This window comes from Barbatula barbatula (genome assembly GCF_947034865.1).
Source record: "Barbatula barbatula genome assembly, chromosome: 3".
In the NCBI taxonomy this organism is placed as follows: domain Eukaryota; kingdom Metazoa; phylum Chordata; class Actinopteri; order Cypriniformes; family Nemacheilidae; genus Barbatula; species Barbatula barbatula.
Window position 1 is genome coordinate 9,343,596 of NC_136764.1, and position 15,347 is coordinate 9,358,942.

A 15,347-nucleotide genomic window follows, 5' to 3' on the forward strand; every position below is an offset into this window, starting at 1 on the left:
CCAATTACGTTAACTCACACATTTGATAGTTGGTGATCTGGGTAACAAACTATTTCTACCTGATCCCTCTCCTCTAGAGGGTGCTGTTGGTACTATGTAGATGGATGTACCCCATGAATAAATGGATTTATTTATTTTGTAAATAATCCCACGAAATCGACGTGTTAAATTGTACATAAACAATCAAATTAAAGCATTACAGAATAAAGTAGTTTAAACCTTAAGCTTCAACCGGTTTAGGCTTATCCTAAAAATCTAAGATTTACAGGACCGCCGCCATTCCTTCAGTAGAGAGAGTGTTCTGAAAGCAAATATGAGCATAACCCTGGCACAGAATCAACTTGATTTCCCTTAAAGTAGTTAAATCATATTTGCATGTTTTCTTTCAGCTATAAATAAACCACAATATTGCGTTGCATGCTAAAACGCTCATGCTGGTTTACATTATAGCAACATTGAGGGCTCTGAATGGAAAAGGGCACATCTAGTCTACATATAGTTTCTAGAACAATTTTTTTAAGTGGGGTCTGGGAAAAAAGCCTGACCAGCACTCCATATTGTACTCTCCTTAACCTGCTTTACTAATATGAAAAATTGGTACACTATATCTTTTGTTGTCCAGTAATGGTAAAACTAGGCCAATTTTAACATAATTGCGCCTTTCCATCTGAAATTGTGTTATTTCTTTACTTGGCCATGCAAGAACATCAGCGCAAACTGATGCAGGCTGTGACTAGAATAATATTTAATAACCCTATCACTAGTTTTTTTATTACAAAAGGGACTTCTTACTTAACCCATAATTCCTGCGCCACCAAAATGAACAAATAACAGTTTAATCCTTAAAGATCAGCTCAACTCGATCAACATCCTTAAATAACAAACCTTAAGTTTAGGTACATGTCTAAACATGCTCCATATCAAATAAAAGAAGGTACAACCAAGCAATATGAAAAGTGTGTATGTGCCAATAAAACACTGGCCTTGTTTTAATAAAATAAAATGTAACATTCAGATGCAAAGCTCTCTTTATGAATGCCGATAAGTGTTTTGGACATCTTTAGTTTAACTCTCAATCTGTCTGGGGAAATCGCTTAAATCCAAGAAGCTTACCAAGCATTTACCACAAATGTTATGGATTCATCCCAAACCCCTCTTAAGTGCTGCCTTCCACACAACTTCAGCACTCACACACCACTTTGTGACTAGTTTTTGTTTGTTTTTATGCCGCACCTGCGTGTTTAAGATGTTGTTTTGAAGACTATAACAGCTTGTTTCTTTATTTTAGGTTAACCACAGTCACCCCCAGGCTAAAAACACCTCGTCCAAACCACTAAACACACAGTAGCCATGCTTTAGAGGAAGAAAGATTTTTGACATTTTAAGAGAGTAAACTATAATAATTGCAGAAAGACAAAAACAACAATGACAAGAGAATGGGATGTACCTGAAGCAAGCCAGATTCAAACATATGTCCAGATGAGCAGCATAGCCATAGCAGTCCAAATCTCTGACAAAGAACTTTACATTGTTACCATTTTTACTTTTACACAGTTACTTTACATTTTTTTAGCCCTTTACATTGATTTAAGTATTTTTCTAACTTTTAAAAAGCGCTGTTCTAGAAATTATTTCCGGGTTAATGTGGGAAATATCCTTAAACCGAGGTGTCTGGAACGCAGCATAAGTCTTGTAGTCACATGATGCAATATGCTGATATACTGTATGTGATGCCATGTTCACAAAGTTTATGCTTTGCTACGCAAACATGTTTTTCTTTCATTCTCTCCTTTACATAGAGACCCGCTGTGTTTTTCCTCCATCCTGTTGACAGAGTAACCAAAGGGTGAAGCCCTGCCAGCCAAAAAAGTCAACAGCATGCAATACATAATGAATATGAAAGATTCTTATTCTATTCTTATAATTTCTTGACTTCAAGGTCAGCGACAGGACAAGTTCTGAGTTTATCACTCTTTACGCCTATAGTATAATCTATATGGCAAATGCTGCATTACATCCTACAGTATGCGGCACCTGGCAGCCAAGTCAACACTTTTCTCAAAAATATGCTGAACGGAGAGAATTTCATCAATGCAGAGTTTCACAACACTACAGACCACTCCTTTCTTACTGAAAATCAGACACAGCTCGACATGCAGACACAATGCCGCAGTGCTAATCGGCATGCCAAAGGACATGCCCACCCATGTGCGCATATTACTGCACGCTTGCACAGAGACAAGTGTGTTTAGTGGACTGCGAGACAATAAGGTCATGCCCTTCACCTGAACCTCGTCTCATGTGTATGTCTAAGCTGGAAAATCTGAAAGCGAAAGGTATGTTTTTCTGTTGTACATACAGGATATACTGTACATGGTGACATTGCAACAAAGGGACTATTTTCTCTCTATAAGAGTGCTGCAAGGCTGCTGATACTGTAGTACATTGTGTGTACTGTATGTATTGTTTCAACAAATAGTCTGAGTATTGTGGCTTATTAAAGGTAAATGCACCTGACAGGATAGTGGCTAGGACTGCAGAGAGAAAGAAAGAGTGTGAAAGAGAGAGAGAGTACTGCATTGCAGACATCAGGAGTACCTCATAGGTGTCCAGTTTTCCCACACACTACATGCTTGAATAAAGTGCAGACACAGCAGCTTAGAGATAGCAACATAAGGTCACAGTATGCATTGCCATACCAGTCCATGACTAGTTTATGTTATCGCTGCATTAACTAGAAACATCGTATGAAAATTATGACCAAAGCAAAACATATTCATGTCCATATCCAGGAAAGCGTCTCATACTGGTTTTGAATGGCACGATGCGCTGGTAAATAATAAACAATGAAAGATCTTTTATTTGGATGAACTATCCCTTTAAGTCAGTTTTATGAACAGTAAAAGTTGAACACAATCACTTGCCATCTGTATGGGGGTCTTGCAAAGGTCTCTTTCGGTCACCAGTCTTTCCTGGTCAGTGACGTACAGGCCTTTCTGAGCTAAGGCCTGGATGACAGCGTTATGACCGAGTAGAGGTTTAGCCGTATCGCTCCTGAGGATCAGACTCCCTGCACGGCAGTACAGCTCTGCAGACAGGAGCAGTGATACAACAGGAGGCTTCACATGCTCTTGGTCATACTGGTCCCGGTAAAATGGATCCTCCAACTCCACAGGTACACAGTCTACAGGAGGAAGAGAGAACAGAACCATCAACGTACATGTTTAGAACACATGCTTATAATTTACGAGGTCATTTAAACCATGTAACATTCTTACGAAACACTGTCTGTAGAGCAGTTTGTATGTTTAGGGGTACTGTAGAAATAACATGCCGAATTTCATGTAAGGGGACCTGCGGTGTACGTAGAAATAGCTCATTCTAAGGTATAAAAACATAACACTTCATTCTGTAAGGTACACTTTATGATGTACTTTATAAGCCTCTGAAGACATAGTTATGTATAATATATTGCATTTCTGTCAATAGATCCTCCAAAAAATTACTCATTAAACCTTTAATATAACTCAGACTGTGTTGTTGTGTTGCTGGAGAAAATAAGTCTTAAGTCTTTCTTTGGATAAAAGCGTCTGCCAAATGCATAAATGTAAATGTGAAACATAAACAAAAGACAAATACAAGTGTAAACCAGAGAGAGGGAGAGAGAGACTATTGCTTATATCAGATTTTTTCCGAACAGCACAATAGACTCACAGGCACACGCAGACAGGTACAGACATGAATAGAGTTACACAGACACACATGTAAACACCTCAAAAAACTAAAAATGTATAGTATAGTGCAATGTAAGTCGCTTTGGATAAAAGCGTCTGCCAAATGCAAAAAGGTAAATATAAATGTAAAAAGCTAGCACCAAATGTGTTGACAGTAACATTTTATGTTCAAAGTAGTCAGTCAACACCAAACCATCGCTATACGGAAACACTCATCTAAACACCATGGAGACCTACAGCAGTGTCGGAAGGAGAAACATTGATCACTGGCGACAATCCGCTGGTCTAAGTTCTGTAACGGCAACAGGTGTGTTTGACTTCACATGATGCTGCACAGCATAGCTCATTCTTCCAGCATCCTCTCTAAAATTATTTTAGTGGTAGGACAACTCTTAACTGGACGAATTTTACTGCCGCTCCTACCTAAGCAGCCCTCTATCGGCCGAAATCACACTTGTAACTTCGGTGTGCGGGTAGGTCCACCTGCTTTGCGGCATACGTCACGTTTTACTTGTAGCCTGGGTTAAGTTAGCGAAAAATCTAGCAATAAGATGAAACGATCTAGTTCAACAAATCTCCAAACCATCACCCAAATAAAAACAAAGAGGAAAAGATAGAGAGTGATCAGACGCGAGCCCGAACAGGAATCAATATATGATGCACTTACACTTGTTGCAAGAGGCAACAGGTTGCAAAACGGATGGAGACCTAACGTTAGCCTTCCTGCTACTGGATTTGAAAGTGTTATACATAAATTTTCTTACTATCCTGTAGTTTTAAGCTTATTAGTTATTAGGCTGAGCTCAGGTTGTTTTGGAGCTACTGGTTCAACTGGTCGTTTCCGAAAATATAACTACAGAAAATGTCATCGGTTACTAAACACATTCACGTCCATGCATTGTGTTTTGGGTGACTGCAAATGTGCACGCTATGCGCAAACGGCTAGCAACCAGCTTCTAGCTCAGAATCTAGTTTGAGCTAGTAGTATAGCCCAGTAGTATACCCTGCAGGAGCCAAAGGAGTGCTTTAGTACATGCACAGTTTATGAAGTGACATGATGAACAGCAGCTTCTGCTTAGTCAACAAATTCGCGTGTATTGCCCTGCCCACGCTGACAGTTTTTATGACAGTGATAACAGACAATTGCACTTTTCAACCACATGGGGGAACCATAAACAAAATGGTTAAGAGCAGCACAATAGACTCACAGGCACACACAGACAGGTACAGACATGAATTGAGTTACACACACACACTGCACTACAGATACACATGTAAACACCTGTGTACAGACAGACAAACACTGAGTCATAAAACACTGCAGACATGACACACACTTAATAACAGGAATCAGGATAGGTGCCAAATAAACAGCACCAGTAACATCTGCAAACAGACTGACAACACAGACAGTGCAAATGTCTGAAGAACAAAATCAAATCTAGAAGGTCAAGGAAATTCCTGGCATCCCATAATGCTTGACTGTGAGTCAGACTTCAGGCCATGAAGATTCCTGTTCGTCCCAGGACATTTCCTTTCAATATATCTTTGTGTGTGTGTGTGTGTGTGTGTTCATTTTCTTTTTTATCAGCAGGAAATGTGTGCCTTAAAGGTGCAGTACAATTCCTCCTGAGTGATCTTGGACACATGGCAGGACATGACATGCATTTTGAGTCTGAGTGTCTGAAATATGATGGTTCATACCCCTAATAGCACCACTGCTTCTGCCATTGCAGACTGTTATTTATGCCTCCGGCCACAAGCTTTGTGATCTTAAAACAGCATGTCAGGTAAAAATTGACAATGTCTTATTATATAAGGCTTTGCTTTTCCATAGATTAGTGAACTAGTCATTTACACCTCACCGAAAATGTTACACCCATATTTTTAAATATGCAGTTTTGCATCACAACTTCGCAGCAGGTTTGCCAGTAATTTATTGTAGATTTAAGTTACAATTTAGTTTCAAGCATAAACTTACATAGTTTAGTATTTATTTTAATCAAGACTTAATATGGCGGGTCACTTTTCTTGTTATGTAAATGTATCGTAATTTAAGAAGTTTTTAATATTTTGACCAGAAAACAAGAGAAAAATGCGAAGGAAGAATGTCATTTTTTGCAGTGTTGCTGTGCTAATGCCAGTCTCTTCCTGCTCATTTTGAAGTGTTTTAATTTTGCCAATAGGAAAGTAGTATTATCAATTAAATCTACAATAAGTTACTGGCACAGTTTTACAGTGTACACTTGGTTATGTTTGTTAGCTGTGACAATATAAAAACCTTCATTGCAATATAATATTTGCAATTAACTTAAAACTGCTGACTACGGTATTTATGTGTACTTTTAGTATTTACCGAAGTACTGTATCAGAAATCTCTTAAAAACATTGAGCTATTCTATGTAAAGCTGCTGCGTCAATGGAAACCCTTTCTCTGCCAGTCTCTAGTAGTTCAGAGCCAAAAGTGTATACACACACACATAGACGGTCTGTAAACTCAGTTTTTTCCTGAACATGCTCATAAGCCTGGTAAGGCTAAAGGTTTTTTCCTGTTTCATCCCAACTAAAGTGAGGACAGAGGCAGGAAGCAGCTCCCAGAGGCACGACAAACATTTGGAGGAAGTCTGGGGTCAAAAAGAGAAAAGCTTGACTCACCACATCCCACAAAAAACAACTCTGCACTTTTGGAACAGTACAGCAACTCGTAAACTTTTCATTCTAGCGCAAAAATCAGGCTTATTAAAGGGATAGTTCATCCAAAACTGAAAAATGTCTTCATTTACTCACCCTCACGTTGTTCTAAGCCTGTATAAATATCGATTTTGTGCTGAACACAAATATGCAGTACATATATATATATATATACTGTATATATATATATATTTATGAAAGAAGGTTAGTAACCAAAACGTTCTGGCGCACTATTAACTATAGTAAGAAAAAATCTACAATGGTAGTCAATGGTGCCTGTTTGCTTTCCCTACTTCCTTTGACATCTTCTTTTGTGTTGTACATTTCCAAGAAATCTTGAGGGTGAGTAAATAATGACAGAATTTTCATTCTTGGGTGAACTCTCTTTAATGCAGGTAATATTCAACTAATGAAATGATCTGTTTACGTGCTTTTTGGACAACTTGTGTGGTAAAACAATATTTGCTTGAGAAATTAAATCTCAGTCCTCACAATCAATAAAAATATTTGGCATACTGCTTATAAAATGCAAATCATAACTAATGTAATGATCTGTTTACATGCTTTTTGGACAACTTGTGTGGTAAAATAATATTTGCTTGAGAAATGCATTATAGGTCCTAACAGTAATATTCTAATGGTTCACATAAATGTATAATTTACAGGTATGTGTGTCCTGGGAATTAAAACCACAAACATTTTGTTGCCAATTAAATAGTTAAAATACATAAAAATGCTGACACACTCCCATCCATTTATTGGGTTTTACAAGCATCTTATTGTCTCATAATATTCACATTCTGCACCATGGATTTCCCCAGTTTTCTGCCATCTTAAACATTTGCATTTACATTAAAGTGATGGTTCACTAAAAAAAATGTATTCTGTCATCTTTTACTTAGGGCGTTTCCCAAACTCTGTACATGTCACCGTGAGACACACACATTTTAGTCTGTACACACGGTCACACGTATTTCTCATGCTGATAAATAAGTGATAGCTTATTGAAATTGTGAACTGGTATTTTACTCAGTTTTAGTTAAATGAAACTTGTTTTACGGATGCATTGAGTCCATAAAACTAGATGTGGACTACTAGAAGAGGCCCAAAACTAATTTAGATAAACTAAATGCATCATGCATACGCTGTAGTTGTTCACCTTTGAAATGATTCTTTCTTTTTTTATTCATGTTTCTTATTTATATATTTGTATTGTATTGCATTTTGAATGTAATATGGCAATGGAATTTCCTAAATGGGATTAGTTTTCACAGATATTAATGTATGCAATTTCACCAATACATTTATTTTATTTTTCTAAAATGGAAAAACATGTGCTGTTCATTTTAAGAGACCTGTCTTATTTTCTCTTGTATATTTAGTATTGCTCTTTAAAGGAGCCATTCCCTGTGATGCCAATTTTCCAACGAACGAATAACCGCTTCCATGACTAACATCGGCTGTGAAAGCTGTTCTGTGCAATACACTGATATTGTGTGTGTGTGTGTGTGCGTGCATACATCTAAATGCTCGTTTTATTATCCAACTTGGGTCCAATATAAAAAGGCAAAAATAACTTTCTGTTATTTGTGTTAATATAACCGGTCTAACGCCAATCGGGCTGGTGTCATTTCCCTCGCTATAGTATGAAAAAAATGGTGATCTCTAACAAAGATTGACATTTGCACATGCACTAGCAGTCCACCGTTACACTTCGATCGATCATCATGTTTTTAACTGATGATGTGAAATTGACGCCATTGTTATTGTTTATAGCTAAAAGCCAAAGCTTATGAATACACGTGCAATGAGAGGGGGACCGACCAATCACAACAGCCTGAAAAGCGGAAGCTCGCTGATATGGTATGGGTTGGACATCTTCAGACACACGCTCTAAGCGAGGAACCAATGACGACAGACTGGGTCAGGTCAGCTTTACCAATCAGAGCGTTTCGAAAGGAGGGACTTAATTCAAACCGGAAAAAATCTAATCGTTTTGTAAAAAGAGGGACAGCGGTGAACAATAGACTTGATAAATGTGAAATATAAAGCGTTTTTGAAACTAGAAACATGCCAAAAGAATGGTAACTTTAATAAGGAAAAAGTACTTGATTTATCGATGGAAAAATCAGTAGAATACTCGGTAAAACAATCGGTAGCTGAAGCCCTACTTTCACTCAACCTCAAATTGTTCCAAATCTGTATACATTTCTTTGTTCTGTTAATCATAAAAGAAGATATTTTGAAGAATGTAGGAAAAGCAAACAGATCTGGGGCTTAGTTAATGGTGGCCAAGAATTGTTTGGTTACAAGCTTTCTTTTTCTGCGTTCATCAGAACAAAATGTATAAAAATTCAGAATAACAATTTGAGGGAGAGTAAATCATGACAGCATTTTTCGGGGGTGAACTGTCCCTTTAACATGCCTTTTTTGTCTTTAATAACATGTTAGATGGAACTGTTTTCCAGCACAGGGTCACATGTGCTCGTCACACAGTCTCATGGCCCCGCAGGCTTCAGTGATGTAACAGGCACACATGGCCTCTGTCGTGGTATGTTCAGTATGCCACAGATGTGAGGAAAGAAATACTGGCAGGACAATATTGCCATGAGAGTTAACTGATGCTCAAAGCTGATTTTTGTATTCAGTTTATATTTCAATTTCTGATCAGACTGAACAGGGGTCATTCATGTAATGGCGGGCTTCATTTTCAAATTTTTGTTTCTCACATCAGCAGTTTTATTCTGCTGTGACAAGCGATAACTAATAGTAAGATGTTACAGTATTACCCTTTCAAATAGTACTTTTATTCAGTATCTGATCTGTGATTCTTATAAGTGTGGTATCAGCAGCACTGACATCTGGAATAGAGATGAGAGCAAATCCAACCACATTACAGTTCACGTAGACCAGCAACTGCAATAAGAAAACCGACTTCATACGCACACATACACTCATCTTGGCCCTGATGCACTGCACCCCACAGGCTTCTCTGTTGTGGGCCGGGCCGCTCCACACTCAAAGCCACACTGCTCTACATCCATGCAAGTCTGATTCTGTGTGTTTGTGTGTTCATTCAAATATCCTCTCTAGGGAGCTATTCTGGAAAATTCAATCCTATTACGTTGTGTTGTGTTGTGTACAGAGAGAGCAGGGGGAATCTGCTTTAAGCATTCATTACTGCGGGGACTGACCCAGAGTCATAAGCCAGACAGCAGATTTTCATGAGTCCTATGTGGAGCTCTGGCCTAATGACTTCTGCAGACTTGGCAAAGGTTACAGCACCATGTAAACCACTGCATACTGCTGGATGTCACATGTGTACTACATTGAAAAATAAAAGCCGTATATAATCCCGGATTTCATTTTACAAGATAAGATGCATTCGATTTTACCATTAGGATCATTGGATTGGTCCCAATTTAACTGTGAAAGAAATGCCAATAGTGTACACATGCTATATGACTTTTGACTAGGTTAAAAGTATAGGGCCGCTCGATTATGACAAAAATCATAATCACGATTATTTTGGATAATATTGAGATCCCGATTATTTACAGGATTACTCATTAACTTAAAAAAACAACAGAAATGTTTTTAATATTTTAAAGAAATAGCACAGCTGAACCACGTTAAAGGAAACGGGTGGGTGCACTGTGGATTTATACCATGAGAAAAGAGAGGATCCTTGCAAAATGATACGCAAAACAATCGTCGTTGTGATCGTTGAAGGCCAAAATTCACGATTACGATTAATTTTCGATTAATTGCACAGCCCTAGATAAAAGTTGCTACTATATGTCATATATTGTAGCTGACATAAGGATGCCCCAGCCCTTGTTGGCTATAGGAATGGTTAAATGTACACTGATGGTGTATTGTGTACATAACAGCTCGTTTTTAACATATTTGTGTGGCTTATATAAGAATTCATCAATCCTTAGTCTATAGGAGAGGATACCCAGTGGGTCGTGCTTAAAAGAAAATGCGCAACAGTTTGTCGATTATTATGTTAGTCATGCGCTTGCTTCAATTCATCAATTCATTATATTCCAGCTATTAATGAGTGATTCATATCAACACTTAATACAGACACTGCCCTACTCAGAAATGACACTCACAGTTAGTATGTAGGTGTAACGCTATCATTAAACACGCATAACAAACTTGCGCGTTCTCGGCCATAGTAATATTTCGAAAATGTTAAGCACCACCTACCCGACCCAAAGGCTTTGGCAATGAGCCATGTCAAACTGCACGATATCTTGGCCCTCGTGAAATCATAGTGATCGAAAGGTTTGATCGCAGGCACGACGAACATCCTCTTCCTCTCCTTGATCTCTGCGGCATCACCCATCTTGACATCCACGCGTGGCTGCATCACGTCCCAGATTATGAGATCACGCCAGTGGATGACATTCCCATGGTCGGATCCAATGCGCCAAATATGACGTGAAATATAACGGATAGAATGTAACTATATAATCCCGACTCCTCGTTCGCAATGCGTTATTATGATAACCGTACGTACGGAAAACAATCCCGGCAGCATCTCCGAGCGCTGGATTCAATATCCAAACACGAAATTCCAGGCGATTGCAGTAGTTTTCATCGGTTTCCCGGCATTATGATCTTCAAGTTTTGTGGGTTATAAACATCGATAAATAACAGGTGACGCGATAACCGTGGTGAGGGATGTTTCACTCAATGGCGAAAGGACGGTCGACGAGATCGCTGTCTCTTGTCATGATTTTTTCCTCTTTTTTAACTTTTCTAACTGTCCGTCCTCGAATCTTTCCCTCTCCCTGCGGTCCGCCTGCCGCACTGGTGGCCTGGTAAAGGAGAGAGCTGAGCGCGCATGCGCGAAACGCCCAGACGCATACAAGCACTACTGATGGCAACAATTCTCATTACAAAATCAAATTTTGTACACTGTGGATTAATAAATAGCTAATTATGCTAAAATGATAAATATTTTACGGTTATTAATCATTCGCTGTGTTATTGTATTAAGATTTTTATAATTGTTATAATATAACATTTACATTTAGTCATTTAGCAGACGCTTTTATCCAAAGCAATTTACAGATGAGGAAACATTGGAAGCAATTATAACAACATAGGCAACAAAGTGCATAAGTGCATCAAAACTAGTCCATTAAAGCCTAGCACAGTATACAAAGCTAAGAATAGTGTTGTTAGTACAATTATTATTTTTTTATTTAAAATGTTCTTTGATAAGAAGACAGAAAAGAATTAGAGGTTAAAATCAGCTACATGTTGCCGGAAGAGATGCGTTTTCAGACGATTCAGACTGATCTTGAAGCAGCAAAGTTAAGCTTAAAAACATGAAGTCAAGTTTAACTTGATGAATTACTTCATTATTTTTTTTAAATGTATTTCTCTTATATTTTTAATAAATTAATAGCTAATTTCCTCTTAGTGTACTCTGTACTGTACTTTTATGTTATTGTAGTATTGCCTATCCTTATTTTTAAATATATTTCACGTTGTGGTTGTATTTATTCGTTAATATTAATATGTCTTTAATTGATTTGATTTGCTTGTGTCGAAGGCTTCGACAATACAAATACAAATGCAGTTTTCGGGATGCCTTTAAACCCCAATACAAATCAATTGAATTAGTGACACATGTTTTATTAAGGTTGAGGAACAAGATTGCAACACAGTTGTGTTGACAGTATGACTGAGCTGTTGAGAGACAGCTTTATAGCTTTAACTTAAGTTAATCGTGGTGTAGTCTTTAAGTTGTATATCACAGCAGTCGTGGAATCACATCTCTCAGACAGGAAGGGGTGTGACCGTGGCAGTGGCTGGATGTGACTATCAGCTTTGGAGAATGGCTGTAATTACTGCCCTCTACCCACATACACAACCCTTTCATCACACGCACACACACCATTACGTTGAAGACTTTTATCTGGCAAAGAGAGGCCCTTGATGCTTGAGCACAAATGGAAGTCATTTATTGAGCTTTTACACTCACACTCATAAAGAGAGAGAGAGAGGGAGAGAGAGAGGGGGGGGTATTGGTAACATTGAAACTTAGACAAGGCTATAAATGTGTAAAATGGAAAATTGACATCCCCAACTGGAATCTGGCTAAAAATAATCCAATCAATTATAGAACCAATGGCGCTGTATGGATGTGAGGTTTGGGGCCCTCTCAGACTAGTTCACCATATGGAACAGACTCTGAAAACAGAAAATTGTAAAAGCATTCTACAGCTACAGTGAAAAACTCCAATCAAAGCCTGCAGAGCAGAATTAGGACTATATCCTTTAATAATTAAAATACATAAAAGAGCTATACAATTCTACACTCACCTTAAGAACAGGGATACAGAGACACTCCATCACAAAGCCTTAAGCCTTCAAGAGCTGATCCCAATGAGAAGCCCCTTCATCCAACTGATCTCAGAACTAACTCTGCACCCGAAACATGCCCAACCGAACCCCAAACCCCAGCCAGACTAAACCAAATGATAAAAACACAAAAAGAGAAATATCTCAAACTGAACAGAAGCAACGGCTCAGCAAATTAAATTGGAATGATCTGTCATTGAACAGAGAAAATTAACTGGCATAATACCGTATCTGATTAAGAAACTTAAGAAAAGTCTTGAGCATGTACAGACTCAGCGTTCACAAACTCACTGTGGAGAAGGGGCAGACACATACAGACATGGACACCAAGAGAAGAGCGACTGTGTCCACACTGCACACAGAAACAAGTGGAAACCGAGTTTTGGTTTCAAGTCCAAACTATACACACATCAAAGAAACATTCTTCCCCCAGTTTACAAACTTCCACAAAGACTAAAGGGCAAGATTTCATCTGGGAGAAAACTCAATGAGCTCGAACCTAGCTGCAAGATATGTCAAGTTCTGCCATGACAAAAGAACAACCAGCACAACAGAACAAAACACTGACACAACACACACAACACGCTTATATAGGCTACTTTTATTTTATTTTATCTTAATCTGAATTTGTGCAGAATATTTGTATTTAATTTTCCTGTGCTTTGGCAATGTAAAATTGATTTTATCATGCTAATAAAGCTTCTTTGAATCTTGAGAGAGAGAGAGAGAGAGAGAGAGAGAGAGAGAGAGAGAGAGAGAGAGAGAGAGAGACATCCAGACATGACTTAAATCTCCTTTTAGCAGTTGGCTGTTTACACACTATTAATGTCCTTAACGTCTAGTTCATCACTTCTGTGAACACAGAGCAGTTCATTTGCAATGAATCAGATGTTGGACTGGGAGTAAAAATAGTTTGCTAATCGATTGCTGAAACCACCATCTATTGATGACCACCTGATGTTTTCCTCAAAATATTGACAAACAGTGTTTTAATTGTAATGTTTTTGACTTCAATGGAGAGAAAAGTTACGAGAACTGCGTTGATGAAAAAATGTCGTCCTCTTGCGGACACTCTTTGGTCATCGGTTGAAAAGAATGGGAGAAACCTGAATGTCCGTGACTTTTATCTGATTTTCGGATGTTATTATATTATATTAACTAAAATATGAAAAACGAAATTTGATGGTAAGATAAATAAATTTAAATCTAGCAATGGAAACTGGAGGGATACTAATATAAATAAATAATATTTAAAAAAAAAAAAAAAAGAATACAACTCATATTGACCATAACCAGTCAATCCAACGCTGAATTGCCTTGCAGTAAATTAAAGCTGGAATATTGCTTGCGTTGTTGTAGTAATACCACTAGATGGCAGCATAATCCAAACGTTTTAACTTTAGTTTGCTCATCCTAAAGAATTTTTGTCGTTGCTTTTGAAAAAAGTAAAAAACTCCAGATGATAAAATATGATTTTAGTAATTGCTATCAGAATATTTTAAATGTGTCTGAAACACTTGAAAATACAGTACTGTTAAGAAAGTACAAAAAGCCAAAATCTTTCCTTTTCATGAACAAGAAACTAGAACACGTTGCATTCAAATACATGACATAAACAACGTTTGTTTTTAGGACATTATTTTCTGATATTATTTACTTGTAAATTATGTCTCAGTCAGACTAAAAGTCCCTCACAAACATTCAAAGAATGTCATGATTGAGACCATCAGATGTTTGATTATTCACATGACGTTCAATTCAAAGTGTGAGCCATTATCATGCAAAATGCTACCAGACTCATCCAAGCCCCAGCCACACGCACTCCCAATGTGCATACATATTTCATACAAAGATGCCTTCACACAGACACAACACAGGCAGTGTGTTTTCCACTGACCCCCACACCAACACGCTTCACTCCCACACACACATAAGCCCCATCTTTTATGAAGTACACACAAAAGACAGTCGCTGATCTCAGTATGTCTATATGCAGTGTATGCTCTTTGCTCCGAGCAGATATATGTCTCTTGCTATCTGACGTCGGTGCCCTTGCACTGTTATCGCAGATACTCCCTTTGTTTTCCCACAATAGCTGTCCTATTATGTCCAGTCCTGTAAAAAAATTGAGGGAGACAAAAATTCTCATACTTTGCTGCTGTCCTCCTAAAACCTTGTATCTCCTTATTTTGTGATTTTTATTTTGGCCACAAGTCAATATTATAAGTCAAACTTTATGTTTATCAGTGCAAATATTTAACCAATAAAAACTATTAAAAAGTGCTTTCAACTTTGACAATGTAACGGTTCGTGCAGACGAACACTCAAGAGACGAAGATAGTCCAATAGGCTAACTTAATAGAATCCAATGAAGAAGATACAAGAATATACACAACACCATATACACAAACAATTGGACGAGGAACACAACAGTGCTGTATATACACACAGAGTGCGGGTGATGAGGAAATAGCTGGCAGGTGAGGTGATAAATGATGAGGCACAGGTGAAGAGGATGCTGGGAAACTGTCCATT

At 38.0% G+C, this 15,347-nt stretch overlaps 1 protein-coding gene across 1 annotated transcript in view; it reads right to left on the bottom strand.

Moving 5' to 3' along the window:
- The window catches only part of camsap2b (calmodulin regulated spectrin-associated protein family, member 2b), a 34,980-nt gene extending 23,699 nt beyond the window's left edge, over positions 1-11,281 (bottom strand). The window contains exons 1-2 of the mRNA XM_079453555.1: positions 10,644-11,281; positions 2,925-3,184 (exon numbers count right to left, since the gene is read on the bottom strand). Of these exons, the coding sequence (XP_079309681.1) occupies positions 2,925-3,184; positions 10,644-10,806 (423 nt within the window). The 5' untranslated portion in view covers positions 10,807-11,281. The remainder of the gene's footprint in view (positions 1-2,924; positions 3,185-10,643) is intronic.
- Between the last annotated feature and the right edge of the window lie 4,066 nt (positions 11,282-15,347).